The following is a 27940-nucleotide window of genomic DNA, read 5'->3' on the forward strand; positions in this document are numbered from 1 at the left end:
TTAAAATATAATTTATTCAAAATCATTCAAATTGATAAACCAAAAATGCTAAAAGCTCCCTAGGTGCTGTTGTCTTTGGGGTCTCCTCTGTTGGTTGATCAAGGAATTTGAAGACATTTAATAGACTAATATATATATATATTTCTTTTTATAAATAGAACTAAATAATCATCAGTTACAGCCCAAATCAACAGCCACACTATGTGAGACTCCAGGTAATCTGCAGAATCAGATCTCAAAATGTCCTGATATTTGTAGCCTAATCTACAGTTCTGGGTTCTAACTGAAAATCATGAAGTACACCTCAAAAGCCTTCTGATCGTGTTGCTAGTTTGCAAAACAACATTGCAGTTTATTGGGATCAATAAAATTCAACTTATGTCAGCGATTAGACATTGTGGACAATCCAAATGAGTGTGAGCAACATGTCAGCATGTATTGGTGCGCATACTGTGTGTTGACCAATAAGAAAGATATTAATGTTAAACTGGATTTTTTTGGATTGTCATTATTGCATTTAAAAAAAAAACTAAAATATTAATATCCGCATGAGTCTGGCTATAATAGTAATTTGGGATTTTTACATGATTTTTTGCATTGGTTGCATTTTGCTCAGGTATTTGATTCGCTGAATTAGCCAAAAACAGACATGCCCAACTGGTTATATCATCAATTGTACTATGTGATATAAAATGATACGTGTAATACATTCCACGAGCCACCTTTAATTTCATACCTACGATGTATTCTGGGTCTTTCCTGCGCCGGTGTACAAAGAAGAAGCCAGTACAAAAACAAAATATTTTATATAATTTGTTCATCAAGATTATCATACATTTTTGCATTGAGACAAGCTTCATTTTGGTACGGTGAGTGGCGTGTGTCCGTCTTGACGAGGATCTTGAGTGAATACGTCAAATGCTTCCATACTCAGAGAGACACCCAGTTGCTGATTTTCAAGAAAGAGACGTTCTCCTGGAATAATCGCGTGGTGGAGATTGGAGCAAAGGTTGCATTTTCAAAAAAGGAAGACTGCTTTAATAAAAAACAATATATGGAGACATTCCAAACTATACAAACAAGATCCGGGCAGACCTATGTTCCAGAGAAGAGGTCAGGCATGTGTTTGAGAAGCACTTTTTGGTTGAGCTTTGAGGCAATGTTTGGGATGGCCTTGCTGGTGATGAGCCCATATGTCTGTTGATGTGTGTGTGTCTGTGTGTCTGTGTGTGGGTGTGTGGGTGTGTGTGTGTGGGGGGGAGCAAACGGATGTGTATAAGAAGCAATGAACTGTATATGAGGAAATGTACTTGCAGCTGCTGTGCGTGTGTTCATGTGCGTTTTTTTGTGCTCAGAAGGAGAAGTATTTGGTGAACCACTCCTGTTTCAGCCCCTCTGTCCCCCTCTGCTCCAGATACGGGCCCCTGCAAGACACAGAAGAAAAACACATGCAAACACACGTGATAGTGTGTTAGTAAATTATGATCCATTTAGTCAAATAGACCATAAAGCAGAGTATGCTTTAGGGCGGGGCTACCTTGTGATTGACAGGTGGCTACTACAGTGTTTTTGTCTTACAACTTAAACCCATTCACAGTGTGTTCTCACTTCATGAAAGTTAATTGCAACATTTTTATCACCTAAAAATGTTGGTTCGGTTGCACTTAGCTCCACCCTCTTGTGTCACTTCTGGTTACAAAAAAACAAGATAGTGACGGCTTAAAACCAAGATGGCGACGGCCAAAATGCTGAACTTCGATGGCTTCAAAGAAGTAGTGATGAATGGGTGACGTCATGGTGATTATACTTCTTATATACAGTCTATGATTGAAAAATGTATAATTACGTAGTATAGTTTTCCTAATTGAACCCTAAATATTGAATTGAACTATTTTAGGTTATATAATATAAAAGGATAATATTGTTTATATATGTAAATATTTTCTATTATGAGTTTGAATGTTTTTGGTTTCAGGTGACTGTGGTATCTTATCCAGAAGAAAGCAGTTTGCATAAATGTCTATCATTCATTCCTGTTCCCTTCTTTTTACATTTGTAACATCACAGCCCAGATATATGAAATGTTCCTACCTGATTGATTGGGCCTGCAGGTGTGCATGCGGCTCCTGGCAGGAGGGCGCCACGTAGCGGATGCCCGTTTGCGGTGAGGGGCAGACCGGGAGCGGGGCGGTGGGCGCCGGCGTGGGAGGGATGCAGGAAGTCCGGGATCTGGTGGAGCGGGGGAGGGAGGGGGAGGAATGCTGGCCAAGGGAGAGGGAGGTGTGCTTGTGTGGGAGGGAGGAGGTGGAGTAGTGGGGGGAGGTCTGCGGTTGGGAGGTGGACTGGTGGGGGAGGGTTGAGGAGGAGCGCTGATGAACAGAGGAGGAGGAGGAGGACGATGAGGATGAGGGGGGTACGAAGGCGCTCCTGTCGTAGGTGCCGGCGTTGGGGATGCTGGTGACGTGAGGAGGAGACTCCACACACTTCCTCTGTTGGGAGGACAGATTCACATACAGTCGTCTCTATATCAGCAAGGCCACTGATATTCTATATTCATGTCAATAAACACCACGAATAAACCAAAACAAGGTATCAATTCTTCATGATGAACATGGGCACTGTAGTTTACTTTGATTCCATCCCACATACACTTTCCTGTTTCCGTAAATATTCAAAAACTTTATCCGCAGCTGAAAATAGGCTCCAACAAAGGCACTATTTACAATTGTTACACACCATTTGCTTTCTTTTTTATCAAACTATATATTTGAAGGTATTTTAAAAGATTGATTTTACAGTTACAGTGAGGAACGTTTAACTGGTTGTGTCTCAATTTCGGGTCGGATTCAGCACAAAATCAGGCCAAGGTTCACCAGAAACTCCTTCAGCTCTGATGCTGCCAGTCCCCGTTGGGAGCCAACACGACACCACGCTGCCGGAGGCCCAGGCCGTATTACTGGGCCCGCTGGAGAGAAGGGAGGCTCGGGAGGAACAAGAACTAGGACTGAGCGGAACACACAGTCAGATGCCTGCTGCAGTAAAGTTAGAGTTTTCTTAAGGGGACTCTGGTGCTCGAAACACTACTGCTTTCGTCCACAAGGGGTGCATAAATTGTCACAAAATTAAATTCCATCGTAGTAGCTTAAATATAGAACATCACCAACCTTATCCTTTAACGAAATGGATGCCTAGTTCCTCACATTCATCCAAACTAAGTGTAGTTGTTTTAAAACAGGCTTTTAGTGACTACTGTGTGGATGTGATTAATCTAATTGCTTCTCAGGACATGTTACAGTTTATTTAATATGGAGCTCACATCATTTTAGACACAGCTGCTCAGTGAGAGATGCACTGAGAAAGTCTGAATTTAAAATGATACTCTGCCCGAAATACTTAATAGTATGAGTATCAAACCATCACCCGCTGTACGCTGTGCAGCAGCTGTGGTCAGTATGAATTCATATCAGTCACAATATTATTTGAGAGAATAAGTACATCTGGAGACACTCCTGCAGCATAATAAACTGTATGCTCACTACGTCGTTGCATGGCAAAAGCCTGGTTAAATGCACCACCTTACTGGGGAGGTGTGTATTTTGTAGTTTGTGATGCTTTCATACCTTTTCTCTCCCACTCTCTGCGTTGCCATTGAAAACCCAAGCTGAACACAGCAGCCATTAGCTGTCAGGAATAATTCACAAGGTTCACAACCATCTTTCAAGTCTGCAGGAGTGTGTTTGAAATTTAAAAAAAATATTTTGGGCAGAGTGTAATTTCAAATACAGTTAGTAAACATACGTGTGCTTAGATTTGCCAGCCCAGATGGTCTGTGGTAACCCAACCATAACTGATACCAAAATGAACGAAGGCAAGTTAAAGCACAGTAGAGTCTGCGCTCAGTTGTAGCCTAAAATCATGACACATGCAGCTGAGATGCTTTTTGTTTTTTCCATTAGAAAAAAATAATAAATGAATAAATACATATGTATGTATTATTTTATTTTTTACATCTATATATTTTCACATCATTAAACTTTTTTTGTTTTTTTAAGGGACCAAATTGTCCTCCAAAAAAAAATCATTCAAGGCTGTATTTTTGCTGTCCAAGTTATTAGTTTATGACTTCTCATTAATTGGCATTTAAAGCAGCGAGGGCGTGTCTTTTCGACGGCTGCAGATCTGTCGAACAGGAAGTGTGTCAGTGGGAAGTTGGCTCTGGCCCAGCGGGCACTTCTGGCTGGAAGGAGGCTCGTTTTGATGAATACATTATGAACACATGCACTCACCCTCATGGTTGGCGTGACGCTCCCGGGGCGGGACTTGCTGTCGCGGAGCCTGAGGGTGCTGTTGTCCCCGGCAACCGGAGGGTGGAGCTGCAGCTGATGCCTCTCTTCCTGGAGGGAAGGAGGACAAGGAAGGACTTTCATTGGCCTCATTCACAGTTGGTGTTGGAGTTGTGTCTGGAGGGTGCACTTGTTTCCTACTCTGCCTCATGCCACACAGATGGCAGACACAGCACTCTGGCAGAGGACACTTGGTCTCCACTAATGATTACTGAAGACACTGTTCTAGTTTGATTTGGTCCGAGTGGTCCAAGTTTTACATTCACTCGTGGTCCCTTTGCTGTTAATTGGCTACAATAATTTCTTCAGTTTCCAGTTTAGCAGGATGCAATGTCTTTATTGATCTCAACTCAAGGTTCACCTTATCGCCAGTTCTGGAGCTGTTGACACGGTTCTGAACTAACTCCAACTTTTTCAAGGTTTTTTTGGGCCTTTTGCCTTCACTGGATCGCAACAGTTAAGAGAAAGACAGACTACACAGGGAGAGAAAGTCCTGAAGGGAATCAAACCGAGGACATTGCAGTTACATGGCATGCGTCCTAACCGCCGTGTCACCAGGACACACATGCTTCACATGATGGGAATCCTAAAAGTGCTCAGATCAATGGAAACTGAGCTAATGAGGACTGCGTGATGTGATCAAAAGCTGCGCAACGAACGAGTAAGTGGACCTTGAGTTGAAGTCAAATGAAAGATATTACTGCTAAACTGGTAACACGAGCTTCCTCAAACGTCAGAATGAACTATGAGGGATTTAAGAGTCATTTAGCAAGAAAGATTTGAACAAAATTTGTTCAAAGCTTTCACCAAATCATGAAAACTGTGACTCGTGGTATAGCTAAAAGCAGGGTAGGTAATCTTCTTCAAAAAAATGTTGATATATTTGTCACAATTCTATTCACATCCGGACAGCAATCAATAAATCAAATGCTTCCACAAGCTGCTAGCTTTAACAAGCCGCTAGCTTTAATAAGCTTGTTCATTATGATCCTTTTGGGGGAGTGGCTTTTGGTGGGAAGATTACCAACCCTAGTGCGGCTAGTACAAATGTACAGTACATTTTATACAGTACATTGCACAAACAAGTTTCTACAAGTTTTGTGTGTATGTGTGTGTGTGTGCGCTCCCACCACTAATCGTTTAATGAGCTGGTCTCTCTCGGTCAATCTCTCCTGGAGTCTCCCCAGCTGCAGGTCATCACATCGAGGCTCCCTCCTCCTGCACCGCTCCTCCCGCTCGCGCAGTCTGCAGTTAAATCATATACACAAACACACACACACTTTTCTCACATACCCGCCCTTCATTTCCAAACTTGCTGGATTCCCTCTCCACCCCCGCGCGCCTCGCCCTCTACTCACTCGTTCTCCAGGGCCACGATGCGAGCCTGCAGGTGCGTCTGGGCGCTGCTGTACTCGGACACCAAGCTCTGCATCTCCTTCTTGTGCTTCCTCCTGATCTCCTCCACCTCCTCTCTCCTCTTGTCTTCCTCGCGCTCCTTCTTCTTCTCCTCGTCCACCTCCTCTTCTTTCACATCCTCCTCTCTCCTCTCCTCCCAGTGTTTCTGTGACTCCTCCAGTTTCTCCATCTCCACCCGCAGCTTCTCCACCTCCTCCTTCAGACGCTGTGCTTCCTCCTCCAGCTGGGCGTCCCTCTTCTTGCGCAAATCCACGACTTCCTCTTCTTTTTTCTCCTCGGCTTCGGGGTTCTCCTGCACAGACCTGATAAGACATGGTAGATACAAGGGACAGATGGAAATAGTGGAGGCGGCCCGTATAATACAATATAATAATTATGATAAAAAGGATCTTAAAAATTATTCATTTGTGCCACTTTTCTTTTACTGTAGTAAAAAAAACTACTAGTTTTCATATAGACTAGTAAATAATAAAGCTCAACAAAATACACAAGAGAAGTGCAAATATGCCATTCATTGTCACATACTGCAGTGAACCTGTAAACTAATTTAAACCGAGAGATTATGTACATCCTTTTAGACACATTTTAAAAGATGAAAAACACAATTTCTTCAGTGGGAAATGATCTTAAATCTTTTGTCAACAATTTAGCAAGTTGTTAGCAGGGACTGCTGGAATTAAATCAAATGTAGCAAAATGACCCGGGATATGAGATAAGGGATAGTTCTAAATTTTAGGAAAATGTGCTCCCTTGCAGAGAGTTGCACGTCACCGAAATGGAAGCTAAGCTAACCCAGCTACGACCTGGGGCTACTACACTACCCAGCATGCTTCTGGCTGTCTGATGTTTGGTCGCAGCAAAATAAGATGGGATGAAAACAGACTTCATGTTAACTCAGTGATGGGAGGTCGCTGACTATTGAGCCCACTTCTTCACAGAGACCTGATTCCATCGGGACGTCCCAGATTAAGCTGCACTTGAGGGGCGAGACCGGTGGGGCGAGAGTAGGTGGAGTCTGCGATGCTTGGTACTCAAACATATTGAAAGTTGATGGCAATGTTTTTCTTGATGTCTGCCACATTATCTACCCAGAGAATTGCTTTTGTTGCTGCTGATTACATTCCTGATGATGCAAATTCAGAAAATGCCCGACAGCAATGTACTGCCGTTTTTGTTTTTGTTTGTCATGTTTTTTTTTTTGCAAATGGGCTACAAATCAATTTTGTTGTGCATCCCTGTGTTGCATAATGACAATGAATGATCCTTGAATCCTTGAATTTTACTCATACTGTCTGTCTGAATATACCTGTATTCACCTCTGTTTGAAAAGCAGTTCAACGGAATTGTGTTGCTAGGCAACAGCTTGGATCCATGTTTACTGATGTTGTTCAAATGCACTGCAACCGGAAAAGAACTGGGACACATTTAGAATGATTGCGTTATAAACTGTTTCTGTTTTCATAGGTCTGGACCCAGGCAACTAAAACGGAGAATTTCAGAAAGATGTTAAAAAAAGATATTTTTAGACGGACAGCGTGAGAAAAATAAAGAGTTTTTTTAAACATTGAAGCATGTAAACATATTCTAGTAGAAACTCAAAATACAAGTATGAACCTGAAAATGAGCATAATGTCGCCTTTAACTAATCTAATCAAAAAGACTGCAAGCTGGCGAGGTTACACTCAAAGATACAACTACAAGCACCTCTAAAGCTCCCTAATTAACACACTATATGGACAGGGGTCATGTAGCTGGCCTGGCTAAATGTGCACCTTCGTGAGCTTTGGAGGTGTTAGCAGGTGTATTTTGTTTCCTTTGGACAGAGCCAGTCCAGCTGATCTCCTCTTGTTTCCAGTCTTTGTGCTAAGCTAAGCTAAGCTAAGCTAACGGGATGCTGGCTGCAGTTTCATATTTACCGTACAGACAAGGGGGCATTGATAATCTCATCATACTATTCCTTTTAACGATTTCAAAGATTAATCGATGTATGGATTAGTAAACCGACGGCGAAGTAATTGGCAACGACTTAATAATTGGTTCATCATTTGAATTTGAATTTGCGAGTGAAATGTGAGGATTTGATGTTTTCCTATGACAGTATACCGGATACCTTTGGTTTACCCTTGAACATCCCCCCTCAAACAATCGTTAGCCGTCGCAGTCCCATATTTCATATCATTAATGTCATAATAAATAACTCCATCGCTAACTTTTCTCACCTCTCCTTTAGTTGCTTCTTCAGTGCTGCGTTTTCTCTCTGCAGCTCCAGCATGGCACAGCGGCTCTCATCCAGCTGTCGCTCGAACACCTGATACTGGTTCTGCTGCTTCAGATCCTTCACACACACACACACACACACACACACACACACACACACACACACGCAGACATACTTTGTCAATATCTGCCTTCACTCTAAGATTCTCGTGAACGACAAAGACATCAGTTGTGAAATGGCTGCGATTTGCTCGTGTGCTCACATTTACATGTGTGTGTGTGTGTGTGTGTGTCAAAGAGAGATTGTGTGTGTGTGTGTGTGTGTGTGTGTGTGTGTGTGTGTTACCTGTTGCAGGGCCATCATCTGTGTGTGTGCCTGCAGTTGAGCCTGCAGGTCTTCTATCTGCTGCATGTGTCTCTGGGTCATCTGCCGGCTCCACTCCGTGTGCTGCTGGGTCAACTCTGCACGCTGCTTATCTGATACCACACACACACGCACACACACAAGCGAAAAAAAACTAAAATCAATTTGGCCCACTGCTACAGGTACCCCATCCGCTGTTGCCATGGTGACATGTATCCATGGCGATAGCAACTCCACTGTTTAATTCATAACCTCAATGTGTGTATCGCTCTGTGTGTGTCATACGGAATGCGTTGCTGTCTGCTCGCTGCCTGTGTGTGTGTGTGTGTGTGTGTGTGTGTGTGTGTGTGTGTGTGTGTGTGTGTGTGTGTGTTCATGTGCGCGTGTGCCATACCTAGCTCCAGGTGGTGCATCGTCTGCAGCCTGTTCCTCTCAGACAGCACGTCCTCCTTCGCCTGTCTCTCCAACGCCTGCAGGGCCTTGGCGTGGCTGTGCCTCTCCTCTCCTAAAGACTGGATTTGGGGCTCCTCACACACACAACACATACACACACACACACACACACACACAAACACAACACACACACACAGTAGCACTTAGCCGCGCGTACGTAGCACAGACATGTGCACACTCTGATGGGATCACGTTACAATGCCTCTTCATCGTCAAAGCCACTCAATTATTCATGACAGAGAGAGGAAGACCTGTGAAAGATTTCAGGCTACCTGCAGCAGATCCTTCAGCTTCTTGTTGATCTCCTTGGTGTCCTGTACCTCCTTCCTCAGCCTGTCAATTTCGGGGTTGCCATGGCAATCGTCTCCCGGGCCCTCCTTCGTTTTCTCCGCCTGGCGAGAGAATGGTACACGTACAGTAATCCTGACATGATGAGTTTGCATTCAGGCCCGGAGTGAAGTGTGAGATGTGGCTTTTGTTTGAGAATGTGCAAACTCTTGAAATGAATAAATAAATAGAAAAACGCAGACTTCATTGTGCGCTCAAGAACGGGCTTATGGAGCTAATTAAAAGAGCACTCCAGTGATTTAGTATTGCAACTGCCATTAAGTTGGTCAACTGAAACATCCAGGCTTTTTAGATTCTAGTACGAGTCAGGTTTTTAAACACTGGACCTCACATTAGGCCGCTGAGAGATGGAGTGAAACGCCTCCACATCGCAGGCTTTCTGCTAAACTGTACACACACCCCAGTGACATCATTCGGGTTAGTCCTCCTTGTTATGACTAGTGAACTCATCCAGGGCTCCAGACTGCGGAACAAATTTTGTTACTTCTTCCACCAGTACTTCTTCTCCTCCTGTGAAGAAGTACTACGACTATTTTCCCTTTAGTAAAAGCACTAATACCATGATTTAAAAAACACTCTGTGTACAAATTCCTGCATTCAAAATCCTATCAGTATGTAAGTATACAATCAAGAAAATGTACACTAAGTAAATGGACTGTACTTGTATATCTCTTTTCTAGTCTTCCAACCACTCAAACACTATAGGTGTTCACACTCATTAATACACTGATGGCAGAGGCTACCATGCAAGGTGCCACCTGCCCATCAGGACTATCTTAACATTCATAGCTACTGGAGCAATTTGGAGTTAAGTGCCCAAGAACACATCGACATGGACTAGAAGAGCCGGGGATCGAACCACCGATCCTCTGATTGAGGAATGACTCGCTTTTCCACTGAGCCACAGTCTCCCCAAAGTATAAAAGAAAAAGTACTCATTGAGCAGACAAATTATTATTATTGATGCAGTAACATGTAACATGCGTTTTTAATGTTGTAGCTGGCTGCGAAAGAGACGATTGTATTCATTCTAATACTGTTGTATTTAATTTATTGTAAATAAATGTAGTGAAGTAAAATTACCAATATTTCCTTCTGAAATGTGGAGTAGAGAGTAGCATCAAAACACTTAAGTACAGTACTTGAGTAAATGCGCTTAGTTTCTTTCCATTGCTGATCCATAACAAAAAAAAGGGTGCGTGCTACCAGTGGAAAAGTTAGTCCAGTTCTCTGAATGTGTGGAGATTGGACAGTCAGATATGTAAACTCATAGCCCTAATGATGTACGACATTGCATTTTAAAGGGTGAAGAATTATCTCAGATTCTCAACACGTTGTTTTGAAACATCATTGCCAGAAAACAAATTAGTAACCATTTTTAATAATCCATTAATTGCCTATTTTCTAGCTTCCTAAATGTGAGGATTTGGTGCTTGGCTTCGTCATACATGACAGTAAACTGAACATCTGTAGGTCTTGGGCTGTTGGCTGATCAAAACTAGCATTTCAAAGACATCATATTAATTGAGAAAATCAATCGATGCTGCAGTCCGCAACTAACCAACAAAAGTATCTTCATTGAATGAAGACTCGAGTTCACATCTCCATCTCTCTTTTCAGATATTCAGGGGAGGAGACTCACCTGCTGTGACTGCAGCTCGCTCAGTTGACCCTGCAGCTCCGATATGTGGGTCTGCAGCTCCTGCTCTTTGTTCTGCCACCTCTGCTCGCTCTCAGCGACGGCAGCGTTCATCTCTATCCTGAACTCCGCTCTGAGCCGATCCTCGCACTCCGCCCTGGAGGTACGCATCGGAACAGGAAGGACAAGAAGGATGCGAGTTAACCTACATGCAAATCCACTTTACGGTGTCTTGTGCTTCTCACTCATTTCAACAATCATTTGATTTGAGTAGGTTTCGTAGATGAGGTAAAAACTTGGTTATTTCTCACTTTGTTTTTGTTCATGTAAGCACTAATCTGTTTTTTTTTAATGTTTTTTTCTATTTATATATCCAGAGATTAGGAATTCCCTCATTTGTTCTGGAGCAGAAACCTGTAAATCTCTTGCTAACAGATTTTGTAAATGTGTGCCTTTGCATGGAAAAGTCATTTTGAGGGGTACTATTCTAAGAATACATTATTGTTGTCTGCATGCGCACTGGTACTTTGAAGTATTTTAAAGTTACTACAAGGAACCTTCATTTTGTGTTGATTTTGGCAGTCCCTATGGATGAAAATGTTTCCGTGCACCAGACTCCCTTTAGAAAACCTCTCATTTAACTGCAGCAGGGTCTGACAGCCTTTTCTGCGCAGCACTGGTTCTGGTTCTCCCATGCCCCCCTTATCTCAAGCAGGTCCAGCAATACAGCCTGGGTCTCTAGCAGCATGGTATCAATGTTAGCTCCCAGGGGGGACTGGAAGAGCAGAGAGGAGAAGCTCTGCCCCTGGCCGGAGGGGGAGACGCAACAAAAGTTGCTGCTGCCGGGAGCTGAGCTCTCCTCCTCCCTCCGGAGCTTCAGACTGCAGTTCGAGGGCGACAGCAAAGCCGGATCTGAAGGAATTTCTGGTGAACCTGCATTATTTCATCTAATTTCACGCAGAATCCGACCCGGTGGCAGCAATAACAAGCTTTAAGAATAACTATATAGAAATAGATAATCTTCTCTCTGATGGTCTTGTTTACTGATGTAGGTCATATAGAGAATCAGGATTAAACTGACCAGTTAAAAGTTCCTCACAGTAACTTTAAATAAAGGTAATGGCTGTTTTCAACATGAGGATGTAAAGTCACGTTATGAGTTAGGACAGGACTAATTGATTTCTGAAAACCATTATGGCTTGTATTTATTTGGATTGGTGTATCGTTTTTATTGCTGCAGATCATTTCTTGGTGCGGGTTGTTCTGGCAAAACACATCAACCGTCGACGAAGCTCGTTCAAATGAAATTGAATCGGATACAGGTTGTTGCGAGCCACAATTTTAGGTATTTGCTTCTCAACTTAAGCTTAAGCAGCTCTGGCAGCGCATCCTCTGCTACCTGATCCGGTCCTCGGTCTGCCGCTGGCTCTGGTCTAGGAGACTCCGCTCCGTGCTCAGACGGCTCTGCTCCAGGACTTTCTCCTCCAGTCGGTGCTTGTCTGCTCTCAGGGACGCCGTCTCCCTCTGCTGCCTCTCTCGCTGCCTCTCCGCCTCCTCCTGCATCCGGGCCAGCCGAGTCCGGGCCTGACGGAGCTCTTCCTCCAGACGGGAGCACTGCGGCCCACTAGAGGCCGCGGCCTCGGGGGCCACCTGCTCCTTCTGGTCCTGCTGACGGATCGTAGACTGCAGCCTACAGAGCTGAGAGCACGAGAGCTTTTTACTTCACACATATTACAACTGATAATGACAATCATTTATCGGATGTATCTCATCGGGTAAAACCTCATTGGTGGCATCTTTCAGCTTCGTCCTCAGCTCCTCCCTTTCCCTCTCCAGCTCGCTGCGTAGCTCCTCACCAGTCCTCCTCTCCTCATCCAAACGCGCACACACCTGCCAAGAAACGCCATTATGACATGAACAAATGTATCTTCTTTTTAGCCCTTTAACCATACTATCATCTCCTTATTGCTAAGCCTAATTCATAATTAGTCACAATGGAGAGCACATTATAAGAAGGCTCAAAGGGCACTACTTTTAGTACTTGCTCTTTAAAGGGACAGTTCAACCCCAAATCAAAAATATATATAATATATATTCCTTAGCTGTACTGCTATTTATCAATTTAGATTTAGAGGTGTCTGCCTTCTCTCCAATATAATGTCAAAATAAATAAATATGGCAATCGGCTTGTGGTGCTCAAAGCACCAAAAATCACATTTGATAAACTCAACACCAATGTCTCTTTCCAGAAATCATGACCTGGTTACTCAAAATAATCCACAGACCTTAATGTGAGCGGTTTTTAATGGTCTTAAAGGGGCAGTTCACCCCCAAAAAATCTAAAATACAACTTTTTTCCTTCAATTATGGTAGAAAGAAAGCAGTTCCTACATGACACTGCTCACCACGATATCTCTAAAACAATCTAGATCGATAAATAGCACTACAGGTGAGAGGATAAAATTAGATTTTGGGGTGAAATGTTCCTTTATGACCAGAAGTTTCCAACGTTTTCCAACTGGCGAGATGATGAAACAGACATTTACAAATCTAAATAATGTCTAAAAGATTTTTTCTGATCTGTATTTTTTTATGATAAATTACTTTATAATTTCACCTCTAAAAAACTAAAACTAAAACTTTTTGGTTCACCTGGCCATAAGCCTATGAGCTGCTGACATGGGATCACCAGTAGGTGTTCATTCTAAAGGCTCACAAGCTCAAAATGTCAAGTGAGTGACTCCTGATGAGGAACCGGCTGTGTAAAAGTTACCTAGCTATCGCGGCAGCTTGATATCTTCAATTTCATATAACAAGAACAAACTTCTTCCAGTTGTTGTTTTTATTATAACATGATCTCACTTGAAGAATCCTGATTTCTGGAGGAATAAAGTTTCTGCGGGTTTGTTTTTTCCCTGAGCACATGTGCGTGACACACACAGAGACTGGAAAGTATAACTGCTTCAGCTGACTGACGTGAAGAAAGGAACCAAATTATTCCTCAGAGCGGCTCGTCCTTGTACGCAAATTAATTAAACCCAAAGTCCGACTGAAACCAAAATAATGAAGCCTATAGGAGCCGGCTGCTGCAACTACTTTTAAAATTCTGCCCATTATGGAAGAACTGTGTCCTCTTTACCATCACACCCCCTCCCCAGACAGATGCTGACCTCTTGGTTGGTCTTCCTCTCTGAGCTCAGAGCCTCCTGGACGCCGTGGAGCTCGGCGGCGTGCCTCCTCATCACCTCCTCTATCGCCTTCCGCACCTGCTCCTTCAACCGCTTCCTGTCCTCCTCGGCCTTCTCCACCAGCCTCCTCTTCTCCTCCTCCAGCTTCTGCTGCACATTGGCCCTCTCCGCCTCCACCTGCTCGATGCTCTTGTCCAGCTGCAAACGAACGCGGACCCTCTCCACCTCCAGCTCCTTCCTCTGCCGATCTACCTCCTCCTCCTTCTCCCTCCTCAGGCGCTCCTTGATCCCCTCCACCTCCTCCCTCTCCTCGTCCCTATCCCGGCGCAGTCTGTTCCTGTCCTTCTCGAACTTCTCCTTCTCTTGCTCTCTTTCCCTGCGCAGGTCCTCCCTCTCTTTGTTCATCTCCTTCTGCAGCTTCTCCCGCTCGTCGTCTGCGTGCTTTTGGATGCGACGCAGCTCCTCGGTCTGGGCTCGCACCATCTCGGAGCGCAGACTGGACAGGGCCTCGGCGTGCTGCGCGGACACACACACACAGACATGCGATCAATGCGACTGGACGCAGCCGCTCTTTATTTGCATGCGCGCGTCCGCGGGCCTTACCTGGCGTATCTGTCGGGCGTGGTCGTTGTTTCTGCCGCTGCTCTGCAGCTCCAGCTCTCTGTTCCGGCTCTGCAGGCGGCTCGCCTGGCTCCTCAGCTCCTCCACCTCGGTGCACACGCACGTCTCGCAGCCCCCGCGGTTCAGCAGCTCCTCTGGTAGACGCACACAGAGAACACACACCAAATAAGAACCAACACACACCAAGGTGAACACACACACACACACACACACACACACCAATTGACTATGCATAATAGGAGCAGAATGGAACCAATGGAACCAAAACAAAAAGTCACTCTCGTGCAATTAATAAAATCTCTGGGCGTTTCTTTTGCTGACCAGGTGTGATGACACTTTGATGAAACTGTTTGCCTTTGTGGAGGATGAATAACGTGCGTTTGTTGCATTCCCTGTATATATTACAAACTTAATTAACGCTGAGTCAGAGTGGCTGATGGGAATGCGCTGAGCTCAGCGGGTTTCCATGGACGGCTCTCTCTCCCCGGTGGATGGACGGACGGAGAGGCGAGATGACAGGTGAGAGAGAGGGGGGGGCACAGACTGAGAGGCTATACCTGCTCTGCTCTGCAGCTCGTCCTCCTGCAGCAACAGCCTCTCCTTGGCGACGGCAAGCTCCTCCTCCGCCCGCTTGGCCGTGCCCTCGGCCTCCGACACGCGCCTTCGGTCCAGATCCAGCTCCTCCTCCAGGTCCTGGTGTGGAAAGCACCACCAGAATGGGTCGACAGTGGGGACGACAAAAAGAGCACAGGGGGACAAGAAGAGGGGGAAAAAGGAAGACAGGTGAGGGAAGCAGCTTTTGACACAGACGAGGAGGAGAGGAGAGAAGGAACGCAAGTCAGGGAGGACGATAGGGGGGGATAAATGTGGTGAGTCAGTGAGCTCATCTCTCCCGGCTACGGGCGGTTAATGGTCTGCTGTGTGAGGGCTAACGTCAGCTCGCCGCCAGCCCTCGCAGGGCTTCTTAATGCTCGTGCGCGAGGTGGTAATGGTGGTGGTGCGGCAGATCTATCCCGCTCAAACTGCTCATTAGCAGAGAGTTGGCAGCGGGAGCAGCACTCAGGGAGGGCAGCCGGTGGTTAGACGAGCAAGATCCTCCTCCACTGCACTCCCCTCTCTCCCCCCCCTCTCTGCTTCCAATTCGCTCCCTTTTCCCGTCAGCACCATCATTAGCTGGGCGCATCCGAGACAGGAAGCTGCCACATTTCAATTTCCTCTCACCTCCGTTTTTGGCCCTCCAGTTAGAATGGAAGGATTATGTGTGTGTGTGTGTGTGTGTGTGTGTGTGTGTGTGTGTGTGTGTGTGTGTGTGTGTGTGTGTGTGTGTGTGTGTACCTGTATCCGCTCTTGCAGTTTGACTGTGCTCCTCTTGCCCTCCACCAACCTCTCCAGGTGGCCCTCCACCTCCGCCTCAGCCCTCTTCACCCTCTCTCGCAGGGCGCTGTGCATTCCTTTCTTCTCCTCCTCCTCCCTCTCCTCCCACCTCCGCCGCTCCTCCCTCCACTCCGCTTCCATCAACCTCCTCATGTCCTCCCGCTCCTCGTTGAGGTCGCTCACCCTCTGCTCCCACTGCTCCCTCTCCTCCCTCGCCGCCTGCCCCCTCTCCTCCTCCGCCCGGTCGCCCTCCTCGTGAAGCGCCTTCAGCTCCTCCGAGAGCACTCGCACTTTTTCCGAGTCCTCCCGCTCCTTCGTTTGCCTCTGCTCCTCTCTCTTGTCCTCTTCGTCTTCCCTCTGCATCTGCTCCTCCTTCCGCCGCCTCTCCTCGTCGGCCGCTTTCTGCAGCTCCTCACACTTGGCATCCAGCTCCAGGATCTGCTCCCCGGCCTTCTCCAACTCTTTGCTCAGCCGCAGGTTCTCCTCCTGGGTGTCGCCGATGTGGGCCTTGGCCTCCTGGAGCTCTTCCTCTGCAGCCTGGAGCCTCTCCTCAAACTCTTTTCTCAGCTCCGCCCCCGTCTCACGCTCCCTCTCCTCTGACTGGATGCGGAAGCACTCGAAGTTCGCCTGCACCTGGAGGCAGAGAGGAGAAGGTGTTACACACTGCACATACATTTATGAGCCTTCCACTCAGCACTTATTGTATTCATACTAGTTTGTTGTACTTATTGTTTTTGTTTGTTTCTGCACTGTACTTTTGCTCTGGTTTATGCTCTGGTTCATGCTCTTAGATGCTTGTGTAAGCAAGGAGATGCACTTATGACTTCTGGTGACTAGTAGTTCTCTTGAATACCTATGTTGAATACGCTTATTGTAAGTCGCTTTGGATAACAGCGTCTGCTAAATTACTATAATGTAATGTAAATAGTCACTACAAAGGACTTTTGTGTTGATTTTGCCAATCGCTGTGGACAAAAGCAGTAGTGTTTCCGAGCACCAGAGTCCTTTTAGAAAACCTCTCATTTTACTGCAGCAGGGGTCTGGCAGTCGGCCCCGCTTAGTCATGGTTCTGGTTCTCCCGTGTATCCTTTCCCTCCAGCGGGCCCAGCAATATGGCCTGTGCCTCCAGCGGGGACTGGAGGGGCAGATTGGAGAGGCTCTGCTCCTGGCAGGAGGAGGAGACACTTGACACTTGCTCTCCTCCTCCCGCCTGATCTTCTGACTGCAGATCGAAGTCGGATCTGGGTCTGTCCACGATGGGCTCCGCTGAAGTCTGAGCTGAAGGAGTTTCTGGTGACCCTGCAGTATGTCATTTCACCAGAATCTGAACCGGTGGCCCGGATAATTACACAGAAATAGACAATCTTCTCTCTGATGGTCTCGTTTACTGATGTAGGTCATATTAATTCTGCAGTATTAAATTGAGATGGATTCATAAACAGTTAAAAGTTCCTCACTTGAAAGTCACTCCCCACTGAGTGTGCATCGAGTGCACTAGTCCACTAGTGCATCCTAAGTAGCGGGTAAGACACCCTCTTCTTTCAGTACTGCCCAAATCATTTAAAGCATTGATTCAAAAAAATGATGTTCTTACTCTGAACAACACTTTCAGATGCTTTGCCCCACATGAAAACGTCCTTGAGTTTCCGTGGTGGCACATTCATACTGCAAATATGCTCTAGCATTTCATCTCAGAGGAGCTGCTAAGACCACGGGAGTGAACAGTGTTTATGCAAAACATTTGAAAAGTGCAACTGTGACCATACAGGCTAATTAGCTACAGTGTACAGACCAGACGGAACACCTCCAGTTAAAAAAAGTGAAGCCAACACAGAAGTGCTTTAAACTTGCATTCTCTCTACTGACAGGGGCAAGTCCTCTGGTTGCAAAAAGAAGTCTGATTGTATAGAAGTCTATGAGAAAATGACTCTACTTCTCACTTGATTTATTACCTCAGTAAACATTGTAAATATGAGTTTATGGTCTCAATCTCTAGTTTCAAGTCTTCTTCAATACAGCATGATGTTCATTGAGTAAATTATGCTCCATTTAGAGTCAAATAGACCATAAAGCAGGGTATGCTTTAGGGCTACCTTGTGATTGACAGGTCTCTACCAGAGCCATATACGGCAGTTTAACATAACTCCTGTGCAGTCCAAATATGGTCACTTCTATTCACTGGTTGCAAAAAAACATGATGGCGACAGCCAAAATTGAGGCTTCAAAACAGCAGTCCACGAAACCATTGGGTGATGTCGCGACGACTACGTCCACTTCTTATATCCAGTTTATGGTACATTCAAACAATACTCTCATTATGAGGCAACATATCATCACCAGCTGGCAGGTTGATCCAGACAGAGTGGTGGTCAGCGTTGACTGCGTTTGATGTTTGTTGACAGATTTGAACAGATCTGCTGCTAAAAGTTGTTCTGTGTCTGTATTTACTGTAATACATGTGATACATGTGATGTACATTTGATATATTGCTCCTGAATTTGCAGCAAAAAAAACAACAACTGAAACAGGAAACAAAAGGACTGACGAGCGTAGCCAAACGTTTCAAAATAAAAGTTAAGAGGTCCATGTCACATTACCTCTTGTCTCTTTAGTTGTTCAGATGCATTCTGTTTCCAAAGAGCTCATAAGGAAGTCATGTGGGTCTTAATGATTCATGTTAATGTTTTATTGTGGTGCGCAGCATGTCAATAAGGCATGAAGTCTGAGGCTGTAAAGTCACAGGCTATCTGAGCTAGGGTGACTGTTGGAGGTCACATGAAGGCTGGGTTGATTTGCTGCTCCCACTGGGGTTTTACACGTGACATTACAGCAATACAGGGAGCCTTTGACTGAGGTCAGCTTATCTCATAATCAGGAGGTTCACCATAGACTGTATGTAAGAAGGGCACGCAGTCACTGTAACATCACCCTGCAGTTTTGTGGACTGCAGTTTTGAAGCTTAGAGTTTGGAATTTTGTCCGTCGCCATCTTTGTTTTTTGCCTTCGCCATCTTGGATTTTGCCTTTTTTCCATCTCGGTTTTTGGCCGTAGCCTACTTGGCTTTTTGCAACCAGAAGTAACACAAAAGGGTGGAGCACAAGTACAGTTGAATGCTGAATAAACCATTTTTAGGCGACCAAAATAGATACAATTATCTTTCATGAACTGAAAACACACTGTGAAAGGGTTTAAGTTGTAAGATGTACACATGGACAACTCCCAGACCGGACCACGCCGTGGTAACGACCTGTAGCCATGCCCTAAGGCATACCCTGCTTTATGGTCTATTTTACATTACATTACATTACAGTCATTTATCAGACGCTTTTATCCAAAGTGACTTACACTTCAGATTCTATCACACCGTAGGGAGCAATTTGGGGTTAAGTGTCTTGCTCAAGGACACATCGACATGTGACTAGCGGAGCCGGGAATCGAACCGCAGATCCTCTGATTGAAGGATCTCCACTTATCCACCGTCCCCTCTGTTTTACTCCTAATGAGATCATAGTTTACTAAATGAACATCATGCTGTTCCTGCTCTTACCCCCCCCCCCCCACACACACACACACACACACCTGGGCTCCAACCCTCTGCTGCTCATCCAGAGAGTCCTGCATCTCCAGGAGGCGTGTCCTCAGCGGCGACCCCTCCCCTTCATGACACGTCTCCACCAGGATGCGGTGCAGCTCTTCGTGGTGGGCGTGGCTCAAGGCCTGCAGGGCCGCCTCCTGCTCCTCGTTCTTCATGTTTAGAGAATAAATCACCTGGAGTGCGTCGACAACAGACAAGGAAAGATTCAACCGTTAGTGCACACTAAACGTATGTTCTGAACTGTATCTGTTCATGGATCGGCCATCGTGCTTCTCTGCAGCCGCTCCTCTCCACTGACTCCTGATTATGGTCTTATCTCATTCTGACGTGCCTTTACCTTCAATGTTTTTTTTTACTGTTTGTTAATTACTCTTGTCCCTTGTGTTTTGTAGTCATGCCTAATTAGTATATTTTTTATAAAATCATTCAGGGCTTTCTTCATGTTTTCATTTTTATTTACACAGTAGCTCAAACATTTTAAGGTTTTCTGTCCCTCAGGATGAGAGATTTGAGGAAAAAGTGCTTTTGTGTAGCCTTCCCCCTATTTTTGGAACTAACTGCAGAATAATTTAAAGCAGGAGCAGCCAGTCATTGTTGAGTTTAAGCTGACATTGAAAGATTTGATTGCAGACTGAGTAATAGATAGTTACTGAGTAATAGTTTCCCTTTTGATAAGAAAAGATTAAAATTGGCCTTGTTATTGGCAGTAGTATAAAACTGTTCTTTTTTATGGACTATAGTTTAGATTTTATTCACTGTTTTCCTTTTTCTTTTTACGGGACTGATATCATCGTGTGGTGATAGCTATCAATGTTGCGTTCTTGATCTCCTCTGGAAAACAACCTGGTTACAGTTATCACCCTCGTGGATTCAGATGATCCACTCTGTGTGGTGGGAGTGCATCACAAACAGAAGGCAAACTGACACCAAGAACACAGGCATTATGGAGCCAATATAATAAGAACTGGCAGCTTTACGAAAACAAATATCAAACTGACACGGACTAACCCCAACACAATAATCCCCGAACACAAATAACAGAGGTTACACTGGCAAACAGTGTGCCGTGAGTTAATACAGTCCAGTGATTCTCCAGCCTGTCAGCATGTGTGGAGTCCCAATATAGTCTGTGACTAACACCTGAAATATGGCCCGTTTCTCCCCCACTATTCACTGTACTCCACATCTACAGTGTCATCATCTGCTCCTACTGACCCTGATGGCTCACTTACACATACATCCGCAGAGGTGTGTGTGTGTGTGCATGTGCATGGATGTACGCAGGGGGACGCATAGGCTCATATTTTACCCGGACGCCTCTCTGTCTGCAGCACACAGCTGGCACAGCAATGCTGGACATTCCCTCTGTGTGTGTGTGTGTGTGTGTGTGTGTGTGTGTGTGTGTGAGCATGTCACCACCTCTCTCTCTCACACACACACACACACACACACACACACACACACACACACACACACACACACACACACACACACACACACACACACACTTACATGGTCTCAGAATTTGTCAAGCTCCTTTAATCTATGATGTATTTCTTAAATAAGTGACATATTTCGGAATCCTGTGCTGTCGGTCAAGAGCGTCGCTGTCCATGAACTTTGACCCGTGACTCAGAGGACTGAAGGGGACTCTGAATCGAGGGAATGGTTCTGAGGGGAGGGGTGCGTGTGTGTGTGTGTGTGTGTGTGTGTGTGTGTGTGTGTGTGTGTGTGTGTGTGTGTGTGTGCTGTTCTTGGCAGTCCTCTTTGGTCAGAGTGAGAGCAAGGAGGGTGAAGAGGAAAACATAGCAGGACGGAGGAAGAGAGAGAAAGACCGAACAAGCGCTCCCACACCCGGAGGTGTACGCTACATGTCACAGCTGGATCAGCTGTCAATCGGCTTTAACAGCTGGAGAGACACACAAGTTTGTGTCTGTTCACATGATCACTGTACTTAATAATAGTAACTAATAATACTAAAAACGAATAAAGACACACAGTAATCATCACTGTACAGGTGTTTTCTCTCTGTAGTCTGTTACCTCTTTAACAAACTGTGTCCTGTTTATGAGCGCAGGACCAATTTCTACCGGCAGAATGCGTCTGTACATTTTGAAATTCAGATTGTGACGTCATTATTAATTAACCCAAAGTATGATTATGGTTTCTCTTGAATACTGGAATAAATGTATTAGGCTCAATGTTTCAGGTTAAATTTAAATGATAAAACTCATCAAACCCTCAGGAATGATCAGCCTCACGTGACTGAATGAAATGATGATAAATGATGTAGAAAGCTCTCGCTGACTTTAATTGTATCCATAATAAAAGTTATTGAGGGAAATCATGAAAAGACAAATCTTTCTAATAAATGAAGAAAGTTGTTTGTGGTCCTTTTGTTGTTCAGATCTACAATGAACATATATTTAAACCAGACGGTGTTACTGAAAACAAATCAAATATAAAACTAGAGTTTAATCTGTGATCTGTCTTCACTCTGGTATTAAACTCCAGTCAGACAGTCCGATCAGCTGCAGCGTCCAATCACATAACTAATGAACAATGAGGGGGCGTGTCCGCCATTAAAACACTTTCTGGAAGCCTGTTCTCATGGTTCCTCGCTCATGGCTCCTCTGAGATCCCTCCTCCATCCTCCATCCTCGCTCCTCCGAGCTAAATAAGAGCTTTGGGACGGCCGTCAATATGGCGGTGTAGAACAACTTCCGGTTCAAGCGAGGAGCGAGGAAATGACAATTAAGAGACTTGGGATGTACCCACTAGTCGTTGTTCCTTTTTGTCCCAAAGTTGTTGGATTGGGTTTACGGACGAGTCCTCTGAACCACCAAACACACCAAGCTCTGACAAACATTTCACTGGATAACCCCTCAGATTGACCTACAACATAAGAATATGTAATTATATCTTACTTTATATGTATCCATTTATTTGCCAGGAACTATACATATAGGCATTATTATGTTTAAATATAATGCAACCGATACAATGTATATAGGACCTCTAGTCGTGGCTAATTTGCAGCCCTTGTCCCGGGTTAGGCTATTAAGGGATAAAACACAAAATAAAACACTCTAATATAAGCATAGAGACAAACTATTTTAAAAAGCGGTCAAACCCCCACTACAAAGTATGTATGTTGAGCTAGATGTCCACCAATAGTGGATTTTTAAAGGCTAATAGCAGGAGAAAGACGATATCGATCAAGAGCTGATAGTGTTGCATTTATATTCGAGAGATAACTTTTGTGGGGAGAAATAAACTGAAAACAGATCAGATAGGACTTTTCAGCTTGCTTTAAAACCAGCTGTTACTGGGAACACAAAGTTTTAGTACACATTTTGTAACTCATATCGCCAGACTGATGCGTGATGAAAACAATACCTCAAATGAGAAGCTATGCCTTCTCTGCTGGCCTAAACAGGATCACAAAGTTATAGCTATTTTATAATTTAATAATTTTTGCTTATTTTCTCATTGCACAGCTACTGTCTTCCTCTGTTGCTCTGCTTCCAGTGCAGCTTGTTTTAAGGAGAGCTTTTATCCAATCAGATTCAGCCCCTATGTCTCTATGTAAGGAGAGAGGCCCGATGCCCTCTAGGTAGACTTTGCAGATTAAGGAAGATATTGGTGATTGTCATCGTCTTCAACCAATCAGATCTTTAGTTTGACATGTTGGGCGTATTCTTTGACGTGCCAGAGCTACCCAGATAACCTGCTAAGTACGTCAGCATTAAGGTGCGCCGTGATTGGTCAGTGGGCCAGCGTGACTTTTGTCAAACAGAAAGCTAGCTAGCAGATCTAGTGTTTAGTAAGAGTTCAAGTTGAAACATATGTAAGAGAAGTTATGACATTTTTAACGTTTTGCTTGGTGTAGATTCTTTTTTTTTACCTAGCTGTGTTTTTTTAACACTCAATGGCTGAAGGAGGAGAAACGGATTTCTGGAGGACATTTCCTGAAAAACTGGACATTGTATCAAAGGGTTAGTCAAGCCCACAGCTAGCAGCCCTGACCCAGTATGGAAAAAGATTTGTATGAACGGTATTTCTGGCTGACAGCGGGAAGTGTTGCACATTTTATGGCTGGTAATGCGTTTCATTTGCAACTGACCAAGGCAGCTACACGACAGGACACGCACAAGCTACGTGCTTTTGAAAACTTTTGTACAACCGCAGTTTTAAACTCTTTAACAAATAAAGGAGGATGGACTGTCTTTAAGTGAACAGCAGCTGTGGTAAGTGAACTGCTTTCTACTGTGTTCATTTGTCTATTGTGTCATTTTTATGAATAATATGAATGGCTCGTGCTCTAGCGCTGCAGTGTTGCTGGATTGATTTGTTGCTTTGTTGTCATATAAATATATGTGACTGGTTCTTGTGAGTTTTTTTTGTCATGGTGTTAATTACATTGATTTGGACTATATGCATTGTCCGTTAATTACGAAGCATCCCGTCATGCACGGGGTTATTGTCCGAACAATTGAATCCGTTCGGGCTGTTGTTTCCACGCTAAGCTATTTAGCTTAGCCCTCCTGAAGACACATGCGGTGCCGCAGCCTCAGCTGTTTTTTTGTTATTGTTCCGGGTTGAGAGGTCACAAAGCCTGTTGTGAGCGCAGTCCACCAAAAACATTATATTTCCCTCAATTCAAGCTTTTGCATTTTCCAAATGCACTAGTATTATTCAAACGTATTGTTCGGTTTGTAAGCCTCATGCCCGAACGGTTTAATACAAATACGTGTATTATTACACCCCTAGAAACAAATAACCATAGCTGTTGCGTCATAATGAGCTTATTAGGAGATGGCTCAAGTGTAGCAGGACAGCACAGAAGGCCCAGGTATAAAATGCACGGCCCGCCACTGGCGTTTGGTGTGAACACAGCGTAATAAGGTAGTGTCACACTTTGATTCCCCTTTTGGGGTGTAAATTCTCAAAGACGATTGGCGTGGCAGCTCTGGTCAGAGAGTGGCGAGAGCCTCTTGCTACTGTAAATCCTGCCCCGAGATCCCCATATTGATCCTGCCAGTCGATAGTGTTATTCATGTGGCCTCGCGAGCCAGTGCCCGGGCTTATTGACAATAACTTCATAGTCAGCAAAGCATGAAATTAATATTCTGTCTACAGTGTGTAAAGGAGCGCCGGGATGAGGCTTTTTTGAAAACAGGGGTGAGATGTGGAGTGGATGGTTGGTGCACAGAGGAGAGGTTAAGCAAACAGACAAGCAAGCACTCACACACACACACACACACACACACATACATACATACACACACACACACACACACACACACACACACACACACACACACGCCTCCATACATATCAAAGAGGGCACCGTTTGTTCTGGATTACAAAGTGGGGACCATTGTGACAGCTTAAGATAGATAAGTACAGGAAGTCAAACAGACAGAATTAGAGCTGCCAATCAAACGTGTTGGCACATATGTGCATCCTTTAATGTGCCACGGTTGATCTCCGCGAGTCACGTTAAAAGGCGCTCCTCTGTGTATTCATGTGGGCATGTGCATGTCCGTGCTCGCGCAAGCTTATGTGAACATTCACAACAGCTGGCCTGACGCGGTCGGCCCTCGCTTTCTTCCTGTTGACTTGTTCTGCCACGTAAACACACTCCGGCGTGCTACCGGTTTATCTTTAGCAGCACCCATTCAACCGGGGCGGACCACTCTCAGTGGCAAAGGGAGGGGGGGCTGTGAAATTCAAGCAGAAGTGTAGACGGGTGAGTGGGGGAGTGAGGGACAGGCCGACGTGAGGAGGTGTGTTAAGTACAAGTGCATGACTGCGAGTGCGTGTGTGTGCGCGCCAGCCTCCCCCATGCACACAGAGAGCAGAGGTTAATAAATATATAAGGTTACCACAGCTGACCCATTTCCCGCTTCTTCTCCACTCCACACCCCCACCCCGGCAACACTCAAATAAACCGTGTGTCACATGCCCGGCATCCCAAAGCCCCGAGAAAACCGCTTACACCAAATATCGGATTTGATGATTCTTATGTTTCATCAGCGCTGTGGGTTTCAAATTTATTCACTGCGGTCATCAAAAGAGCCAAAGCTGGGCTGGGCTTGAATGAAGTTTCAAGAGAGAGAAGCAAGTTTGGCTTCTTCTTCTTTTTTTTTTTTTTTTTCACTTCAGGATGGAGGAGGTCAAAGGACTAGGCTGGCAAATTCCCCTAACAAGCACAGACACAAGTGCTGACCCTCCGATCTGTTGTCATCTTTGTTTGTGCGCGTTCCGGGAAGAAGCTCTCTGAACAACACGCTGCATATGCAACTGCAGCATGCATTGCATCACACACACACACACACACACACACACACACACACACACACACACACACACACACACACACTCTCACACACCTACAGGCTACACAGAGGTGAGCCCATAAGGGAGGATGGGAACTGCACAGTCATCAGTAATTGTCATAGCTCAACAAGCGATGGGTCATGCCCTGCTTCTGTAAGCATTATTGTGCACCGGAGAGAGAGGGAGAATCCCCATATAGCAACGCTTGCTGCACAGAAAGCCAGAGCCCCCCCCCCCCCCCCCCCCCCCCCCCCCCCCCCCCCCGCGGGTTCATGCTATCAATGTTATCGATTACTCAATTGATGCATTTTTTCCCTCCCAGCTTCTTCAACGTTTTCTGCTTTTATCTGTTTGATATGACTGTTAATTGATACCTCTGGGTACCTTTTTTGTTATCTGTTGGTCACACAAAAATAAATGGCATTCATGTTATCTTTGAGATGTGCAGTTCTTTTTATAATAATTATTTATATATTTCTTTTTTACATATAACCATCTAAGCTATGAATCGATGCATGTGAAGAGAATCCATACATTAACTAATAATTACATCACTCCTAATTGATGCCCTGAAAGGTTTGGCTCTCAAATAGCTGTAGATCTGCAGCCTAAACACCTTGAAGCTCTCAGTATGTCTGATTAGTGTGTCAGTCACGAAGACCAACGAAGACAAGTTTTCCAATCATTATCCCAAGAGATCATTATGATTTGCATGTATGATTTTATGGTGGATATACATAAATATATCATGTTTATGCTATAGGTTTGGGTTACTTATCTTAGGCTGTTTATTATCTCAATCTCCCTGGATCCATTGTATATGTCTATAAGCATTTACATTTAGTTTTTTGCGATGATCCGTTGTTGTCCCTCGAGGCCCATATGTCATATATCACAGGTTCATTACAGGTTCGCCTTCTCAATATGTTATTATGTAGAGGTGCAATGGCAGATACAGTGAGGCGGCCATCAGATCATCCAATCAGCCTGACAGATCCGGTGACAAGCGCGTGCAGCGGCGCGCCTCTCTCTCTCTCTCACTCACTCTCTCTCCCCCTGTCAGTGGCGGCTCTTACCTTAGTGAGCTGAGCGATCTTCTTGCACATCTTGCCGTGCATCTGGTAGTCGTACAGCTCCTGCTCGATGTTCGGGAACTCTGCCGCAGTCCCGTTAATCGCGGATCCCGGCCCGGGGGGCTGTGCAGCCTTACCGGCGCCCGCTGAAGCCATAATTAAAAAAACCTATACCTCACGCAAACTTCCCAGACCGCCGGAGGATAGTCAGAAATGTACCCGCCGCCTCTCAGATGAAAAATCCCCACCCCAAAAACCGTGTCAACTTTCTCACTCGCGCATCTCATTCGTCCGTCGGTAGACCCCCTCCCGTTTCGAGCGATTCGCTGGGAAACATTTGGCAGTAGATCGGCGGGGTCTCTCCTCGCGCGCTCCGGTTGCTGCTGCCCCCCTCTCCCGCTGTCCGCCCGGTGATCGCGGAGGTCACACGCTGGAAGTCCATCGGGGACGCGCTCGCGCCGACCGACCCTTCCCCTGCTGTCAACAGATATTATTATTTTTTTACTCTAAGAGGAAGCGCTCGAGGATGAAGGCGTACTGTCCAACCACCTGTCTCGCGGCAGGGGCGGAGAGGGGCGTGTGTATCCTATGGAACATTACCGGAGACAGTGAGAGAGAGAGACAGAGAGAGAGACAGAGATAGAGAGAGAGAGAGAGAGAGAGAGAGAGAGAAAGAGAGAGAGAGAGAGAGAGAGAGAGAGAGAGAGAGAGAGAGAGAGAGAGAGGCGCACTGCTGCAGTGCTGCCCCGCCCCTACCGGCGCTGCTGTATCAATCACCGTGCAGGGGGGGGGACCAGTCGTGTGATTTTACTCGATCAGTCCGATAAACAGAAAAATATGACTGCTGCTCCTTTCTTTTATTAAACAGTCATTTCGGTTGGATACATCTTCTAGTACTACCACTACAAGTATTGACTGTGCTGCTATAGCAACAAAATACTCCCAAAACTATTTTTCTCCTAAT

At 45.2% G+C, this 27940-nt stretch overlaps 1 protein-coding gene across 3 annotated transcripts; it reads right to left on the reverse strand.

Annotated features, from left to right (window-relative positions):
• Positions 1-789: 789 nt before the first annotated feature.
• Positions 790-27595, reverse strand: fam184b (family with sequence similarity 184 member B). Of its 3 annotated transcripts, none has more exons than XM_068727317.1 (18): positions 26980-27595; positions 19543-19731; positions 15925-16596; positions 15147-15282; positions 14572-14723; positions 13951-14484; positions 12563-12670; positions 12180-12478; positions 10784-10937; positions 9066-9185; positions 8735-8867; positions 8323-8453; positions 7979-8094; positions 5702-6061; positions 5474-5588; positions 4287-4394; positions 2092-2489; positions 790-1424 (listed from the first exon to the last, which is right to left on the reverse strand). In XM_068727317.1, exons 1-18 carry the CDS (start codon positions 27130-27132, stop codon positions 1352-1354), a joined length of 3951 nt encoding a protein of 1316 aa, XP_068583418.1. In that variant the 5' UTR covers positions 27133-27595; the 3' UTR covers positions 790-1351. The 3 variants fall into 3 exon arrangements, with proteins under 3 accessions (XP_068583418.1, XP_068583417.1, XP_068583416.1); XM_068727316.1 differs by having other exon boundaries at positions 8735-8864; positions 12180-12493; XM_068727315.1 differs by having other exon boundaries at positions 12180-12493.
• Between the last annotated feature and the right edge of the window lie 345 nt (positions 27596-27940).

The sequence above is a fragment of the Cebidichthys violaceus genome, unplaced genomic scaffold (genome assembly GCF_023349555.1).
Source record: "Cebidichthys violaceus isolate CVI_PGR_0920_01 unplaced genomic scaffold, fCebVio1.0.p SCAF_4, whole genome shotgun sequence".
In the NCBI taxonomy this organism is placed as follows: domain Eukaryota; kingdom Metazoa; phylum Chordata; class Actinopteri; order Perciformes; family Stichaeidae; genus Cebidichthys; species Cebidichthys violaceus.